At 34.7% G+C, this 18,718-nt stretch overlaps 2 protein-coding genes across 2 annotated transcripts in view; one reads left to right on the forward strand and one right to left on the reverse strand.

Annotated features, from left to right (window-relative positions):
- Positions 1-8,343, forward strand: part of RUFY2 (RUN and FYVE domain containing 2) — a 34,400-nt gene extending 26,057 nt beyond the window's left edge. The window contains exons 16-18 of the mRNA XM_007940685.2: positions 5,616-5,664; positions 8,032-8,109; positions 8,200-8,343. Of these exons, the coding sequence (XP_007938876.1) occupies positions 5,616-5,664; positions 8,032-8,109; positions 8,200-8,343 (271 nt within the window). The remainder of the gene's footprint in view (positions 1-5,615; positions 5,665-8,031; positions 8,110-8,199) is intronic.
- Positions 8,344-11,813: 3,470 nt separating this feature from the next.
- Positions 11,814-17,798, reverse strand: HNRNPH3 (heterogeneous nuclear ribonucleoprotein H3). Its single transcript, XM_007940686.2, has 9 exons — positions 17,654-17,798; positions 16,975-17,113; positions 16,279-16,463; positions 15,818-15,904; positions 15,520-15,635; positions 13,058-13,193; positions 12,207-12,302; positions 12,038-12,130; positions 11,814-11,896 (listed from the first exon to the last, which is right to left on the reverse strand). The coding sequence occupies exons 1-9, from the start codon at positions 17,763-17,765 to the stop codon at positions 11,814-11,816; spliced, it is 1,047 nt and encodes a 348-aa protein (XP_007938877.1). The 5' UTR covers positions 17,766-17,798.
- Between the last annotated feature and the right edge of the window lie 920 nt (positions 17,799-18,718).

The raw sequence follows: 18,718 nt of genomic DNA on the forward strand, positions 1-18,718 counted from the left end.
AGATCCCTTTCAGACTGCTTTGAGAAGGAGCCAACTGCAGAAGCAGACATGGTTTTACACCTTCCCCAGGTCAGGCCTTACCTTCATGCATTGCGATTCTATTGCAATGAAATGTCATTGGGATCCTATAAAAACAAGAAGGAGGAATGTATTCCACTTTTCCTACGTTTTTCTTCCTTTTCCCTATGGATGGTGTTTTGAATTAGCAGCTCTGTCTTTATGCCCTTATTTAACATATTGCTAAGTATTTGGGCTAAGCTCAGGAAGCTTTAACTTAGTATTGAATGTACCACTGCTACATTTTTTAAAAAGTAGCATAACTCTTTCTTTTTTAAAAATTAAGTAAAAATAAGAACGCTGTTGTTATTGCCCTTAGATGCCGTCAAGTCGGCTCCCAACTCTAGCGACCCTGTGCGCAACAGAATGAAACACTGTCCCATTTTGCTCCATCCTCACAGTCGTAGCTGTGCTTGTGTCCACTGTTGCAGCCACTGTGTCAACCCATCCCATTAGGGGTCTTCCCCTTTTTCACTAACCCTTGACTTTATCAAGCAGATCAATGGTCCCCTCCTGATACTATGGCCAAAGTACGTGAGGTGAAGTCTCACCATCCTTGCTTCTAAGGAGCTTTCTGGCTTCTTCAGGTTGGTTTGTTCTTCTGGCAGTCCATGGTATATTCAATATTCTTCACCTACACAGTAACTCAAATGCATCAATTCTTCAGTTTTCATTATTCATTTTCCAGCTTTTGCATGCATATGAGGCATTTGAAAATACCATGGCTTCAGTCAGGCACACTTTAGTCCTCAAAGTGACATCTTTGCTTTTTTAACACTTTAAAGAGGTCTCTTACAGCAGATTGGCCCAATGAAATACGTTGTTTGAGTCCCATATTTCCATAATAAAACTGCAATGGCCGTAATCTCACCACCTGTTAAATCCCTTTGATGTGTTATATGGTTAGAAAATCTAAATAGCACAAAAAGGTATCAAATAAACAAATACCCCCATCCCTCCCAAGTATCAGTCTCCAAAGGTAGCTTATTGCTGAATAAATCAATGTGTAAAGCATCTCATTTTATATATATGATTATATGTAAATATATATGTGTGTTGTGTTTTGAAAAATTCAATTAGAATGGAGACCAAATTGCTAAAGATGGGTGCACATTTGTCAGTTTTTACGTTTATTGTTCCTGAGATCATAGTCACTAAAACATGGGTGCCGGTAGGGCCGGCCTGTTTTAGGTCAGGGCATTATTTTATCCTTTCTCAATTCTACATCTCTTCTGCAATGATAAGAATTTAGCCAGGGCTGGAGAAGGGATTCGTGGCCTCTATCCAAGTTTTCTCAGACCTTACCAATTTATCTGCTGAAACACTTCTCCTCTTATTCCTCCTATTCCTATGAGTACATACTAACAGCTTCAAAGTTAAGTAAAAACTATAAATTCTGCCTTTATTACATGTTGTTGTTATTGTTGTTATGTGCCATCGAGTCGGACCCAACTCATAGTGACCCCTCCTTAGGTTTCCGAGGCGGTATCACTACGGAAGTAGATTGCCCAACCTTCCTTCCGAGGAGTGGCTGGTGGGTTTGAACTGCCAGCCTTCTGGTTAGCAGTCAAGTGCCTTAGGCACTATGCTACCAGAGCTCTTTCTTTAATACATAGGATAATAAATATCTTTTTAAAAACGTTTTGATGATGAGCTACTGAGGTTGGATCAATGTTTTTTAACCTTTGCTTCTAACTTAACAGAGTTGGCTTTAGACTTTATGTGGATCATTTGGATAGACATGGAGGCAGAATCATGTAGAATAACAGTAAAACATATGGAATGGTTTCTTTGAGTCTTCTTTTAATTTTGTGACAAAAACCAAAAACCAAACCCACTGCCATCAAGTCACTTCTAACTCATATTAACCCCCACTGGGTAAATCTTTACAGAAGTAGATTGCCTCATCTTCCTTCTGCGGAGCAACTGGTGGGTTTGAACTTCCAACCTTCTGGTTAGCAGTTAAATATCTTAGGCACTGCATCACCAGAGCTTCTTAATTTTGTGACAAGGGAATATTAATCTTTCAGAGAGACTAGTTCTTCAATTTACCACTGAGGCTTTGAATTTTCAAGTTGTTTAATACTAGATTTAAAAATTACTATTCATTAATGTCATTCACAGACAACATGATAGTGCTGTGGAAAGAGAATGGGGGAGTCGGGTCGACCTGAGTCAACAGTCCTGTACTTGTGTCACCTGAGCTCAGTCCTATGCTCTCTCCACGCTCATTTCCCCATTTGTGAAATGGTGGCAGACAGTGCCCAAAGGGCTCTTTTTCTTACTGATTGAGAGTCAGTTTGTGACAGCACATAGCATAATGCTTTTCCCATCTCAACCAGAATACTGTTTTTCTTGCCATAAATGAGCAACTAGGGTCTGGAAGTTACTTTTCAATGGTTACATTCTTAACCTGCAATTTTAAATATTAATAATTAATTTTAGTTAGAAAACTACTTTTAATGATGAAATAATTACTCTCATTGGCTTCTTACTGAAGGATTCTTATAAAGAGAAAATTTCTGTCAGATTTTGGAAGGTATAAATATTAACTAGTCTGCTAACTAAATTATAATTGTAGTAGATAGGATATCTAATTTGAGGATTAAAGAAATGAAAGTAAACCTGAAAAGAACTATTCATATTTGAAGAAAATATGAAGTATATGACATATCAGGATGGAATATTCAAGGAAGAGAATCTAGACTATTTTATGCATCTGTGTTAAAGTAGACTGACAGTTTAAATTATGTGGAGAGTTTTCGGTGAAGGATGATAACCAGTTCTTTCCTTATCCTAACTGAGGCTTAAATTGTAACAAGAAGAATATTTAGAAAAAAGGAAATTAACAAAATTCTTCCAAATCTAGTATTCTGTAAATGCTACCCTTTTTCTATAAAGAAATTTGTAGTTTCCTTTGCCTACTTTGGAAGTAGGGGTTTCAAGATTATCAGAGGCTTGTGTAGTTGTTCATAGATGTTTTCTTGTAGTGTCCTAATAGACTGTGTCACATTCATTATATTCTCGTGTTTTTTTCTGACCCTTCTTCATGCTGTTCTTATTCCCAGATCAGATTATTTCCACACACTTGGAAATATGTGTCCCTATGTAAAAACTAGTTAAGATGAATAATATAGACATCTGTTTCTCCTTGTTTAGGACAGGGACAAGGTTGTGCACTGTGCTTATTGGAACTTTAATTGATACTCCTTTTCTTTAGGACACTTTTGGCAATATGTTTCATAACTGAGTCCAAATTTATGAATAAAAACATTTTAATCAGAAATGTAGCAACACCAGTAAATTTTTATAAGGATAGTATTTTCTATAGTGAATGCCATTAAACCTACTGCCATTGAGTTAATTCTGACTCATGGCAACTCCATGTATTGCACACTACCACTGCTCATGTGGGCTTCTTGGCTTTAAGTCCATATTCAATTTTTCTGTATGGCACAGATAATCCACTCTTTTTTGGCTGTTATTCCCTCCAGAGTCAGTTTTCCCGGGGCACATTTTATAGCTAAGACTTCAGCCAAGAAAATCTCAGTACTCTGTCAATGATATTTTTAGTGCAGTGTATAGTTTTACATTGATTATTTCCTCTGTAAGAGTCATCAAACCTCACCCACTGCCATCCAGTCAATTGACTCATAGTGACCTCCACTAGGTCTCCAAAGCTGTAAATCTTTATAGAAATAGATTGCCTCATCTTCCTTTCTCAGAACAGCTGGTGGGGTTTGAACCACTGATGTTCTGGTTAGCAGCCAAATGCCTTACCCAGAAGACCTCCCATTGTAAGAGCTAAATAAAGATGGGCCCTTTTTTTTCAATGTCTTGGAGCAAAAAGCATCTATAGGGAAAAGCAGTCTTCAAATGTTCCCCTCCAGTACCACAGATTTTAGTATTTTACACATCTTTTGATCCAGTGATTTCGTTTCTAAATATTATCATAAAAATAATTCAGATGTTTTAATGAACAACTTGAAAGTTGGACAATAGATGATAATACATGTTTGACTTATGACATGTTTATCATGAACTGCACTTACAACTTTTTGTGGTACATCTTATAGTGAGTATTATATACAAGGTTGCAGCATGTAATTTGCTGTTATCATTCTCAGGTGTTCACTCACAGATGTTCAAAGATCATATTTATAAAGAACTGATAATAAAAGGCAATAATAATGAAAACTTAAAAAGAGAGATACTCGACTTACATCAGATGGAGTATGGAGTTATCGGAACGGAGACCCATCATAAGTCGGGGACTACCTGTATATTATTTATATATATATATATATATATATATATATATATATATATATATATATATAAAAGCTATTTTATATACTTTTCATTGTATACCATTTAACCATTTAATATAATGATATGGCTGATACTTAATAACACGTCACTAGCACTACACAGTTCAGGATATTTTGTTAAGTGAAAAGAGCTGGATGTGGAACCCTAAAAAGATAGTGATCTCATTTAAAATACACAAACACACAAATATGTATATAAGATTATCTCTCTAGTGGAATCACAATAATCTTTCTTTTTATAATATGCATTTTAGTAACTTTATCGTAAACATATGTATTTTCAAGATGGATAGATATCACAACTATAACTTTCTCTATATTGCCACTCAGCTCTTCTACACCTACTAGAGAAGTAGTATACATATTGTTCAGCATGTGGGCTTTGGGGTTACAGACCATGGTCTGAATCCTGGCTCTCCCACTTGACAGCTATGTGACCTCTTATAAGTGACTAAATCTCTTCAGGCCTCCCTTTTGTCATCTATAAAATAGAGCTAACAGGACTCCCTACCTCATTACGTTTTTATGAAGGTTAAATAAGATTATACATACGTTCAAAGGACATAGTGCCTGGCACATAGCAAGCCTGCAATAAATAATAGCTCTGGTGGCGTAGTGCCTATGCCATTTGACTGCTAACCAGAAGGCTGGGGGTTCAAACCCACCAGCCACTCTTCGGAAGGAAGATTGGGCAATCTACTTCCATAGTGATACCTCCTTGGAAACCCAAGGAGGGGTCGCTATGAGTCAGATCCGACTTGACGACCATGAGTTGTTTTTTTTTTTAATTAATATTATAATCACACTGCCGTCAAGTTGAATCTGACTCATAGCGACCCCTCCTTGGGTTTCTGAGGCGGTATCACTATGGAAGTAGATTGCCCAACCTTCCTTCCAAGGAGTGGCTGGTAGGTTTGAAACCAGCCTTCTGTAACAGCCTAATGCCTTAGGCACTGCACTGCCAAAGGTCCCAATATTGTATTATTCACATTAAAATGCTAATATTTCTTTAAAAAGGAATTTTAAACGTTTATTTAAATTTAAAAAGTATATTTTTCCTTTAGAACATTGGGAAAATATAAAATCCTACCAGGTAGAGAAGATCATTTGTATTACATCCTATATACAATTTTAAATTCTATGCAAAACCAATACCTTTCTAATGAATTACTGTGTTCTATATTTAAATATGTGTACTGACATTGAGACCTATTTTAATCTTTTTAGATCAAAACTTAAAATAGAAGATATAAAAGAAGCCAACAAAGCATTACAGGTGAGTAGAAAATGTAGGAAAGTGAAATCTATGTGAAAGTGCTCCAACAGAAGGTAGAACAACAAAACAAACTCACTGCCATCAAGTCAATTCCAACTCATAGTGACCCCCCATTGGGTTTCCAAGGCTGTAAATCTTTACAGAAATAGATTGCCTTATCTCTCTCCCACGGAGCAGCTGGTGGGTTTGAACCATCAACCTTCTGGTTAGTAACCAAAAGCTTCATCCATTATATCACCAGATGTCATAAGGTGTCATTACTGAATTCCAGGGCATTTAGAGGTAGAACACTGAATGGAGAGTTTGGATGATAGCGTTCTAGCTCCTCTAGAATCACATTATCAATCATCTTTGAATTGGAAATGACCTTAGAAATAATTTTGTCCACTACCTACTATGACAGGATAAGGTGAAATTGCCTCTGCACTTGACAATCTGAGTTCATATGCCAGTCTGTACTTATTTTTTATTGTCAGCAAGCTGTGTATTTTTACTGAGCCTTAGTTTTCTCTTCTGAAAATGTACTTTTGATTCTGCATAATGTTACTTTGAAATTAAGTAGGTTAATGTGCGTGAAAGTGATAAGTACATATTATCAGTAAATGATTTTGAATGTGTCTGATTGCCAAGTATTCCTTCTACAACAATGAAGAAAATACAGCCTTTTTATGACTACTTTAGGGACAGGTGGCTTCCTACCTCTTAAGCTATCTATTTAATCTTTTATTAAAGTATTAAATGTAAATAGTTTAAAACACTAAATAGGTCATTAAAAAAAGTACAAGGAGCCCTGCCTGTGTCAGTCTCTTGTTCTTCATTTTCTCCTTCCTTACCTACTTCAGCTCCTACCACCTGAAGGAAGCTCATTTCAGTTATTTTAGCTTTTTTTTTTAGCGTTTATCCTCTTAGTTCTTAATGTATGCTGTTTGCTTTTGACTTATCAATCTCAGACCATATATACTGCTACTCTCACCCTGATGTTTTTCCTGTGTTCCCAGTATAATTAAATTTCAATTTGTCAAATTCATATACTGTGTGTATGTATATATATATATATATATATATATATATTTTTTATACTGTATATTCTTTATTGTGACTTTTTAAGTATCATTCCTTGCTGGACCAGGTATACTGTGATCATATTTTCTTTACTGAATTAACTTTTTCTTCTTCTGGAATTAATAATTGCAATTCTTCCCCCTCGCCCCCATTAGTTTGTTTTTTAACATCTGATTGAGTTTTCTGATACCTTCAAATATCTCTAGAACATGTTTCTTGATAGGGTTTTTCACATGGTAGAATTTATCAGGTAATTGGTTAGTTCCTTGGGTTTTTTTCTTGGAGCCCTCTTCTGGAATTCTCCTTTCCTGCTCTTGTCTGCTCTAGTAGCTCCTGTCCTGGCATTTTCCTCTGCTGCCATTCTAGGAATTCCCTTCACCCTTCTCCATAATGGAGCTCTAATGCCTGACCCTCATACCTTCCTTTTTGTTTCAGTCTCTTGTTTTGGGCAACATTTCCATCAGTAGCTTCCTGAAGAATGATAAATGAAGATAAAGTGTGTAAGAATTCACACATCTAGATAAGCCTTTATTCTGCTTGCACACTTTTTCAGGGGATGATGGGTGGCTTTAGGGATATGTGGTGAAAATCAATCAGAAGTAATGAGGACTCCTTCACCTGGGTATTCTCATTGTGAAGTTTTCTTTGTAGGAAAAAATGCTCTTTCCAGTCAGGATCTTGTTTGATTAAGAATGGGTCAAGTTATAAATTTTAACTATTAACTCCCAATTTAAGACTACTTACATCCATTTTCTACAAATGTTTATACAACAGCTATTAAATTGGGAGTTAAAGAACTTGAGGGAATTAATAACCATGTAAAAATGAACTTAAGCTGAGGTTTTACCTTTCAAATTTTAAGGACTTACTGTATAAATAAAGTACTGTGTATATTTGCAAATAAGTAACTCTAAACTCATGCATTTTATATAGTAAAATTTTATCCTTAACCATTGTTGGACTAAATGATCTTTAAGATTCTTTCCTTAAAAAACATTCCCATCATTAACAGGTTAACTTTTAAAAACATTTGATTATGGAAATGTTGAAACGTAGCAGTTATACAGACAATAGTAAAATGAACCTGTTTCATCATTTATCAATATATTCCTAATGCGTTTTATTTATATTCAACCTACATCCTTCTTTCCCTACCCAGATTATTTGGAAGCAAATCTCACACATAGCTCATCTTCAAGAATTTTAGCACGTATCTCTTAAAGATTACTTTTTCGATTTCTCATTCTGTAAAATGTTCATGAACAAAAAAATGTTCACATGTATTCCCACTTTTCTTTCTACTAGGGACTGGTTTGGTTACAAGACAAAGAAGCAACACATTGCAAACTCTGTGAAAAGGAATTCTCACTGTCCAAGCGAAAGGTAAGGGAATATAGAAGCGAGTCCAAGAGTTCTGGGGCAAAGTGGCCTTTAATTTTATTCATGAAATTTTTTGATTTTTTTCATTTTAAGCACCACTGTAGAAACTGTGGGGAAATTTTCTGTAATGCCTGCTCTGACAACGAACTGCCTTTGCCTTCTTCACCTAAGCCAGTACGGGTCTGTGACTCCTGTCATGCATTGCTGATTCAGAGATGCTCATCTAATTTGCCATAAACTACAGAACTAAATCCTTATGTATGGAAGGAAGTATGCACGATTAATGTTTTATGTGAACATGTATACAGAGTATCCAGACAGCCCTTCTTAAAGGCATTTTCATCAGTATTAGTTTATCTTCCACATGTCCAAATTCATGGGAATTAGAAGTTGTTTTATTCAGTATTTCCTTCCCCATTCAAAAAATTTTTTCAACCTGGCATGCTTTAAAAGAAAATGACATTAGCCTAATTCTTAATTAATGTAATAATCATGTAACCCTTAAATTCACTGAAAAGCCAGCTAGCATAGCTAACACACATTGCCTTATCTCATAAAGACCTTCTTAAAATTAAGGCTTCAGATATTCTACCATATTTTCAAGTTGATAATTTGGTGCCTGTAATTCTCTTAATGCACTTTAAAGCTTCATAGTTCTCAGAAAGATTGGAAATGTATAAAACTTTTAATATTCCAATCCAACAAAGTTTTCATCAGCTTGGTAAGGTTTCAACTTCCCTACATTTGCCCTCATCCCTTCCCTTCCCCGCATCCCTTTACTCCTTTTTGTAGAAAATAATCCTTTTGGACTTTCTCCATCTGAAATTGTTATGCTTGCTGATACCTTTCAGACACAGTGAGCACTGATTTTTGGCCTCATTTTTTTCCTTCTAATCTTCAAAGAAAGTTACACATAACCATCACTTTGTTTACCTGTCACCGACCTTTCAGTATACTACCTGTGTCACTAAATTGCTCATTCTTTTTAGGGTAGCCTCAGACCCTATTTTAGAAAAATGAAAGCATAAACCTTTCCCCAAAAATAAAAGGTGTGTAATAGATTACAGGCTTCTGGTATATTCTAAGCATTAAAGTGAGGAGAAATCTAAAATGCAATTAAACTTTGCCTTTAATATGACAAGACTTTAGTTAAAAATATTTGTATTAAATTTCTATTCCAGTAACTTTTAGGCTGTAGGGCTGCCGAGCTGGAACTGACTTGACATTGCAGGTTTGGTTTTGGGTTCTCACCATAGTCTGTCTACAGTAAAAATTCAATGATCTTATGAGGACTTGAGCAGATCCCATGCTATGAAAAGTAAATACTTGAACTATTTCAAGCATCAAAGATGCAATAAACACTAACTTGGTTATACTGTTTACAGCATACCAAGAACTTAATTTGTAAAAATTGTTACCCCTGTATAATCACTTGAACGGTTACCATTAGGTATCTTACCTTTATTTTCTATTATTTTCAGCCATGCACTTTAAGTCTGTGAGCCTTTCAAGAATGTCCTATTAGTAATCTTAACATTACTCCTAGATGCATTCCATTTAGTGACCACATGGACACATATCCTTTTCTCCTTTCAGATGGTATCACATTAATTGCAGATTAAAGTTTTCTAAACTGCCAAAGTTTAAATCCAGTATTTTACTTGAAGATCTATTTTCTCCATAATCCATAAATTTTCAGTCAGCTTTTGAGGTCAACTTCAGTTAGAAACGAAATACAGGTTTTTAGGTGGACTTTCCTTGAATACGGATGTCAAGATACAAATTATATTCTTGAACTGTTTTTGTATTGCTTAGATCCAGATTTTTATGGTTGGTAAGACAAAGCATAAATGAAAAATTTCAAATACTAATACTTTCTTATCATTGTGCTTGGTAAATCACGATTTCTAGTTACCCATTAAATGCTTTGCCACTCAAAAATTGTCACCATTGACTGGGAGCTTTATAGTGTGGGGCAGCTTTTACAACAGCAATACAACTTGCTGTGTTTGACTTATTTTAAAATCATTTATACTAATTTTGGGTTTTTCTATTATCAGTTTTGTATTTTGTGATTGTGAACTCAAACTATTTTTTCTTTTCAATCAAGAACTGCTCTCACAGAAAGTTACATACCAGTCCCTCACTTATATTACCACAAAAATGGTATCATGGTGCCAAGGAATTGCAACTGTAATTCTTCTACCCTGCAATGTTTTTAAACAAAATGAAATGTGAAACTTTTTTAAACCAAATAAAAATTTGAAAATTTTGCCTGCTTTAAGACTGGAGGACAACTTTCATTTCTAACTTTTTACACTTTCACAGCTTAAGATTTTAAGAGGGGAATCCTGGGAAAATAAAAGTACATGATCTTTGCTCAAAATGCATATATAGAATTCTTATAAAGAGGCTCTGTATATAAGCTATCATAGTTACTTTCAGTTAACAGCAGTTAATTGATCTTTATGAGCCACTATCTAAATCAATTTAAACATACATAAAATCCTCTACCAATGTGTGATATATAATCAGTAATTGACACAAAGTATTCTAGGAAAGACACCATACCATAAATCTCCCACATTGATATTTATTACATTAATAACATTTCTAGCAAAAACAAGTAACAAGTTCAGGAACTGAATTCACATTGACAGGTTTCATTTTGAACCATTAGCCAATTTGAAAAAAGCCATACTGATCAAAGGGATAAAAGTAAAAAGCACCTTGTTCCTTGCTACATATTTTTTAACACAATGGCTCTGTAACTCCAAGCAGATGCTAGATGCAAAATCCAACTCCATGACTCATTTTAATTAAGACTAAGACACAACTTGTCTTTCTTACATTTTTTTTAAGTTGTTATTTACACAATTATTTTAAAATCATAAGCTTTAACTATTGGGCAGGAAACTGAAAATACATTTGTGAGAATTATACTCCATAGTAAATACCTTTGTATTTATGATGAATTCCCATGTCAATGGGAACTTAATGTACTAAGACATCTTGAGATAACTTACAACTCTTACCAGTTTTTAGAAACTTTTGGTACTTCAGTCAAGTGCTGAGGGAAATATATTCTCAAATCTAAGGCTAGAATTTAGATTTCCAACACTCCTAGGCCCCACAATTATGAATATTCAGAAGTTCAGATACCTCCTAGAGCCAACATTTCAGTGCTGATAAATGTCATTAAAAAAAAAAAAATTAGCTGGACTTATACTTCTGAAGCCACCTAAATTCATCTTTATGTTTTATATTTACAGTATTATCCAGTAGAAGTTAAAGAAAAAAGTTACAGTTCTTCAAGCTCTATTTCAGATGTCTGCTTATTAAGACTTGCAGTTTTTGCAGAGGTGAACCATTGTTCTCTAAAATGACACTATACTACTTAGCTAATAGTAAAATACATCAACCCAAATCTCAGGAAGGCAGCACATCCTTAGGAGTAACTAGTATATAAAAAGTATCAACATCAGTGGTTTGAATATAAAAATTTATTTTTAAGTCAAAGTATGCAACAAATAAAACCTACAGAAAACAGATTTTCCCATCACAATCTGTTGCTTTACCAAATAATATTTTGAAAACACATTCCTTCAGTCATTATAAAGTTCTTAAAATACAAAAGAAATTAAATCTGTAAGAAAGTCTAGTAGACCAGATGCTGTTGTCAGAACTTGTATGTTTGTGATTATGATTCAATACATTCCACGCCATCCACCTCCACTCATGCCGCCTTGCCCATAGTACCCTCCACTGCCGCCGCCGCCACCACCACGGCCTTAGAAAAAGAAAAAATAAAGATTAAGAATCATTTAGTAGAGCATACCAGGTGTAAGACATCGAAAGTAATGTATGGACTTGTCTGCACTACGTATGGGGTCTAACACAAACTGAACATCCAGAATAACCAGACACTTACCATAACCACCTAAGCCATCAGGAGTACCATATCCTCCACTGTAATTGTTCCCCATTCCCATTCTTCCAACAGATCCATAACCTCCCTGATTATCTAAAAGGGGAAAAAGAAAAAATTTAAAATTGACTGCCAAGTACATAACTCTACTTACTTAAAAAACTTTACATACCCATTCCATCTCTGCCATAGCCTCCCATTCCAGAGCCTCCCATTCCAGAGCCACCTCCGGGAGTAGAATTCAAGAAGAGTTCAATGTATCGATGTTCTTAAAAAAAAAAAAAAAAAAAGATAAGATAAGATAGCAGTGGGGTAAAATGTTGATTAGCTAATATTAAACCGAAATGTATACTTGCCAAATTCTAGGAGGGTGATAGTACAACTAAAATCTAGATCACACTGAAACTACAACCTTGAAAAAGCAACAAATATTTTGGGCCTCAATTTCATTTAGAATCACCTGGGGCACGTCTTTAAAAATATATTCCAGATCCAATCACAGAAACCGAATTAAAATCTTGAGGGTATATCCTATAAAACATGTAACAAGTAATTTATGTGTAGCCAGATTTGGGAAGTTGATAAAATTCCTGGCACAGAAACAGATTTGATGACCCTTAGGAATAATTTAAGGGAAATTAATCAATATAGCATTAAGTGGTATCAATGTCCTTAAGGGCATGGAAATGTGACAAGTATAAATGATATCTTTCTCCCCTTTTGATAACCCAAGGTCTAATAATTTTTCAAGTATGAATCTGAATGAACTCTTTTCAAAATTTATCTCTTAGCTTTTACTGACAACTATTCTTAATACAGGAGATTAATTCAATGAAAACTCCCTAGGAAGCCATTAAATTCTAAACTTACTAAAGGGTACATGGTTTTAGGTCCCAATGACTTTCAAGAGTTACCCACAAATCCTAAGATCTCTTTATTTATTTTAACAAAGGAGATGTTTATTTTATAAGCAAGTTCACTTCAGGAAGCAAGTTAAGACAGCATGCCAAGGACACAACTTACGCATGTTGTTTTTATCTTTAGACATGGCAGCTACTGCATCTTCATGTGTCACAAACTCTACATCTGCTTCTCCTGTTGCTCTGCCATCAGCGCCAATATCAATATGAACTCGTATTGGGTTTAGTGGTGAGAAGAACTAAATAAAACAAAAACATTTATAATTTTTTAATGCAGATAACTGGAAAATAAATTACCACATAACTTGGGTTTTTAAAAACAAAACCCTTCCACACTCCTCTGTGTTGACAGACTAACAACTGCATGAATTACAAAGGTTCTGGGAATACAAGACTACACACTTAAGGGAAATTATCCCTTTTAAAATAAGCTAAATATTGAAGAAAAATGCATCTGATCTGGAGAAATAGTTTACCTTAAATAGATGAAAAAGTCTGATATTCTACTGCTGAGAGAATAAAGACTCCCATTATGCCCAAAATAAGTATTTAAAAATAGCTATTTTAATTATGTAGGTCACTTGAAACACAGAAAACATGCAGGGACACAAGGTGTATCACATGATTCAGATTAATGGAGTTAAAATACATAAACCTGCCAACTGCATATGCGTAGTGCCCAAAATACTTTAGTTCTAATCTCAAGTTAATTAGGTTTACATTGTCCTAAAAGGCACTTAAAAATTAGGCCAACTGGCTCCCGATACAATCAGGAGAGCAATTTTTTTTTCTGCAAGAGCTAGATAGTATTTTTGGCTTTGTGGGCCACTGGGTCTCTATTACTACTACTCAATGACTAAACAAATGGGAGTGACTGAATATGGCCCATGGGTTCAAGTTCTTATACTCTCCTAACCATTTGAAACCAACCAGTTTCAAATAAAAGATAGTGACAGTATCTACTCCCATTATTTATCTAGACCCCCCCCCCAAAAAAAAGGCAAACCAATAAAACTACTGACTTATTACATATTCCCACATTCAAAAACGGACATAACAAAGGAAACAATCTATCAGTCATCACTGTCCTGATGATCTTCTTTCACCATATTCTTAAGTGGACTTTTATGAATTTAGCTTTCCTTTGCTCAAACCCTATATAGGCTGGCACTAAATGGACACAAAAGTATTAATCAACTACTCATCAGGTAGATATTTTTATACTCAAGGGATTTTGGTATTAACCTATAAAGATCCTTATCTATTGTTGATAAATGCCTATCAACAGATGAATGGATAAATAAAATGTGGTACATATATGTACTATGGACTACTAGTCAGTCAATAGGAGAAATGAAATGTCTTGACACATGCTACACAGTATGGATAGACCTTGAAAACATTACACTGAGTGAAACAGATAGTCATGAGAAGGACAAATACTATGACCTCATTTATGTAACAAGACAATAAAAGGCAAATGTATAGAGACCAAAGCTTATTAGTGGATACCAGGGATGGGAGAAAAAGGGGAAGTGATAGGAAAAAAATCACATTGATTCATGTGTAGGTTTGCACACCTGAGTATTGTAAATTGCTGCCATAAGAAGTTGTACGTATACCTGTAAAAAGCTGAATTGGCAAGTTGTGTGATAGATTTACAACCCCCCCCCCAAAAAAAGTAGCCGCTAAGACTATTTATGTACAACTAAACACCTTGTGGGATCTGGTTCCTTGGGCTGAAGTTTGAGGTCTTGTTTTCATGGGACATACCAGTTAACTGGCCTAATACCATCAATTTAGCGCTTCTGTTCTATTTCTTAGTTCAATGTATAATGCTTGCGTTCTTAAAAGCTCTTAAGAGGCCATCCAGGGCACAATAATTGGTCTCTATTCACCTGGAACAACAGAGGAAAAAGAGCCAGGAATAGGAGAATTTGGAATGGGTGGCTAATTACCTTCATTAACAACTGCCTCCTTTGTCATGAAACCAGGAGAACTGGATGGTGCCCAGTGACCATTACTGAATACTTTGATCAAAGACTCCTGATCAAAAGGGGAAAATGCAGACCAGAATTTCAAGTTCTCATGGACTCCACACTTTCTGGAGCCATAGAGGTGATGAACTCCTGAAAATATTGCCTTGAGATAATTGTTAACCTTAAACCAAAAATACCCTGAAGTTACCTTAAAAATTAAGCACTTTAAAATTGAACAATTTAACTAAGTAGAAAAGGGCTGCCTTAAGCATTATGCTCTTTTAAGAACTATTTATCTGGGATTAAAAAGTGACAACAACTCAAAAGATTAGGTAGGAACATTAGGGAGCAGTAAGTTAAGTTAACAAGGGAGCAACAAACTCAGAAAATGAGGGTGAGAAGGGTCATACAACTCTAAGAATGTAATCAACGTCACTAAATTGAACATATAGAAACAATGAAGTCGGTGTAGGTTTTGCTGTGTATACTCTCAATAAAAAAAATTTAAAAAGAAAAAAAAGGACTGAAGAATGCTTCAAAATTTAAACACCAGGATAAATATAGAATCAGTAAAATAATTACTTACATTAGCAATGTCATTTTCAGTTGCACGAAAAGGCAACCCTCTCATATGTACAAAATGACCACCATGAAAACCTGAACTTGCATCACCAGCTCCACCATAACCATGTCCTCCCATACCTAGAAAATAAAATTTCCAAAGATTATAAAACTGTTCAATTTGCTGGTTAAGTATACATTAAACACTATAAAAGGTATATTTAAAAAAAAAAAAAAACTAGTTACCTACATTAGCACTTAGTGCTTACAAAGCAAGTATTAAAATTTACCTCAAAATGAAAAGTCTTTAATATTTATTTTACCTCTTCCATCTCTCATCCTGTCATCAAAGCCATCATTTCCATAGCCATAATTATTATAGCCACCATAGTCATCAAAACCTCCATAACCTGTGAAATTTAAGGAGAAATACAATAAACACATTTTCAAAATAAATTTTCTCATCTCATTTACAAAAACATTTTGTATGTTCAGTGCACATGAGCATACCAGTTAACATCAAACATGCAAATTAAATTCCATCCTGCTGCCAAACAGAAAATATAAATATTTCAGCATTTTCATTTTCATATCTGCTAAGTTATCTAGGTGTCAATATGTGCATCAATCATATCCCACAGCTAGCTATGGGAATTCATATTTTCATGAACAGGTTTTAAAACCTAGTAGGTACTGAAATTACTGCCATTTCTGTATTTCTTGACAAAGTGTCAGGAACCTTAAGAAAATGACAACAGAACCTTTGTTCATTAGATACACATACCACCATCATATCCATCACCTCCTCGTCGCATTCTGTCATACATACTTCCACGCCCAGCTCCATAATAACCCCCTCTTCCTCCTATTGGTCTATCATATGGTCCTGGTCGCTGTCCCAGCATTCTTCTTGGTGGGTCATAAAATCCTTTGATTTCACTCCTGCTACTTCTGAAGATCTCAATATACCTATTTAAAAATGTTTTAAGGTACAGGTTTCAGCATAAATGCATTAGAGTAAATAAGATATTGGGTAAAATGCAGTAAGGTTGTCTACATATTTTTACATAACCCAATTTAAATTGCCTAAATACACCATAATATTTCTATACCTACAAACTTAAATAATTAAATATTTAAGTTTTACATAGACAAATTACTTTGAAAACAATCCATAAAATATAATTCTAGTTTGTTTCCTTTAGTACATGATAGGTGTTTAAAGAAAATAGGTGATTACACAAAGCATTTATCAACAACATCCTACAGAGAAATGGAAACAATCTAATTTTAATTTAAGTAAACTATTAGCATTAATTCCCCACCCAAATCTGTAGTTTCCAAGTTAAATTTAGATAATTATCAATTCTTTTAAACTACCCCAGAAAAAAATGTTATGGTTACCCCCCCATTTAATAAATAGTGACCCACAACCCCCAAAAATAAAAATTTAACACCATCCCAAACTCTCCATCCCCACCTGTGCCCTATTCTTTCCTTGTGTTTCCCCAGAGCATTTTCTGCTATCTCCTTTGAAGCAAACTGCACGAAGGCCTCCCCTGTGCTTCTCCCCTGGTAGTCCATCGTCAATGTTATCCCATTTGGCACGATTTCCAACCCTTTAACCCAAGGACAAATAACCCCATCAAGGGGAACAGTGTTAAAGGCTGAAACATTCCCATCTGAATCAAATATTTAAAACAAGTCTAAACAAAACAAAACAAAAAAGCTTAGTTTCCCATCACCCCATAATATAAACGGAAGATTTTTTTTTCAAATATTATTGGATTAAGTACTTTTGTGACCAGTGTCTTTTTTAATTACACACATACTCTAAGCCCACCTATAAAACATTAAAAAAAAAAAAAAAAGCTAAATAAAATTTAATTATGCTCCATATGCTAATTAATGGTTCATTTCATCACACGTAACTACTCTCAATTAAGTTTACTGGGTATCAGTTCTTACACATTGAAAAATTCTGTACTGAAATATAAACTGGAGCACATTTCATAGCTTAGAACATTAACCAAGACGTCACAGTTAAAATGAAAAGGTTCCAAAAATAAATGAGTTTTACAAACTAAAAACCGATTTAACAACACAAAAGCAAATATAAAATTAAAGTATTACTAAACTTTGACTAATACTAGAGGTACCTTGAAAGAACTGAACTATTTCCTCTTTGCTGCAACCAAATGGCAGTCCACGAAGTCGTACTGTCCCATCACTAGCGTCATTTGGACCATTATGTTTCATAACCCAATCCATCTCAATACCGTTTGATTAAAATGCTATAAAAAATAAACAAGCACATAAAGTAGTCAATCAAAATATACTCTTGCCAAAAATAATGAAGAAACACCTCTCAGTGTTGTCACAAGAAACATATGGTTCAGTGAGTGACCTCCACTACAATGTTACATACAACACAAGATACAACAGCTTGAGAAGACTCAAAAAGGGAATTGACACTTCCTCATCCCTCCTCAAAAGTACTGTATTTCTAAGGACCAAATATTACATATTGCCTAATTTTAAGACTTACAAAATTTCCTTAACAGTCTACAAACCCTCCCTAGTTAATGTCAACTCTAGCCTTATATTGGATTCAACTCTCCTTCACATTTCTTTAGATTTTATTATCTACCGAATAGTTACGTGAATTCTTTAAAATAAGAATCCATTCCAAAGTTGTCTATAGTACCACTGTGCAGTAACATTAATAGCTTAAGTTAAAAAAGAAAAGAAAAGTGTATTTCTTTGATACTGAAGGGGGAAAAAAGGCATTACAAAAGCCTAAAATTAACTCCAAATACATTACTTTTTTGGAGGGGGGTGGGTGAGGGTGGAATTCTCATCCCTATCTTAACCAATTCCAGCTTAAACACTCTCCAATAGCAAGTGCTCAAAAATGACTGAGTTAATAAGGTTGCGTTTTAAAAGTGAAGTGAAAGGCCACTCAAAAGTAAATGCCTTCCAACAGTCTTTTTTGCTACCACAGAGTAACAAGATTACCAGTGCTTTACTTTTTAGTCAAAGAATAAACGTACTTTAATCATAAAATACTTTTTAACTTTTTTTAAAGTAACATTACTGACATTCGAAAACTAAAAGGGTACAGTAACATGATACTCTTCCCCTCCAATATGAACCCATTCCCCAATTCCCTGAAGCAACCATCCTTCCTTTTAAAATTCCAGAACATTTTCAAGTCTAATGCA

This window comes from Orycteropus afer, unplaced genomic scaffold, assembly GCF_000298275.1.
Source record: "Orycteropus afer afer isolate SDZICR_OR568_19922 unplaced genomic scaffold, OryAfe1.0 scaffold00070, whole genome shotgun sequence".
In the NCBI taxonomy this organism is placed as follows: Eukaryota; Metazoa; Chordata; class Mammalia; order Tubulidentata; family Orycteropodidae; genus Orycteropus; species Orycteropus afer.

Excerpts from the sequence above, each read along its gene's own strand:
- HNRNPH3 (XM_007940686.2), bottom strand. The coding sequence starts at position 17,765 with ATGGATTGGGTTATGAAACATAATGGTCCAAATGACGCTAGTGATGGG. Across the intron at positions 12,303-13,057 it reads TAAAGATAAAAACAACATGC|AACATCGATACATTGAACTC; the intron begins GTAAGTTGTGTC and ends TTTTTTTTTAAG. Across the intron at positions 12,131-12,206 it reads CTATGGCAGAGATGGAATGG|ATAATCAGGGAGGTTATGGA; the intron begins GTATGTAAAGTT and ends TTCCCCTTTTAG.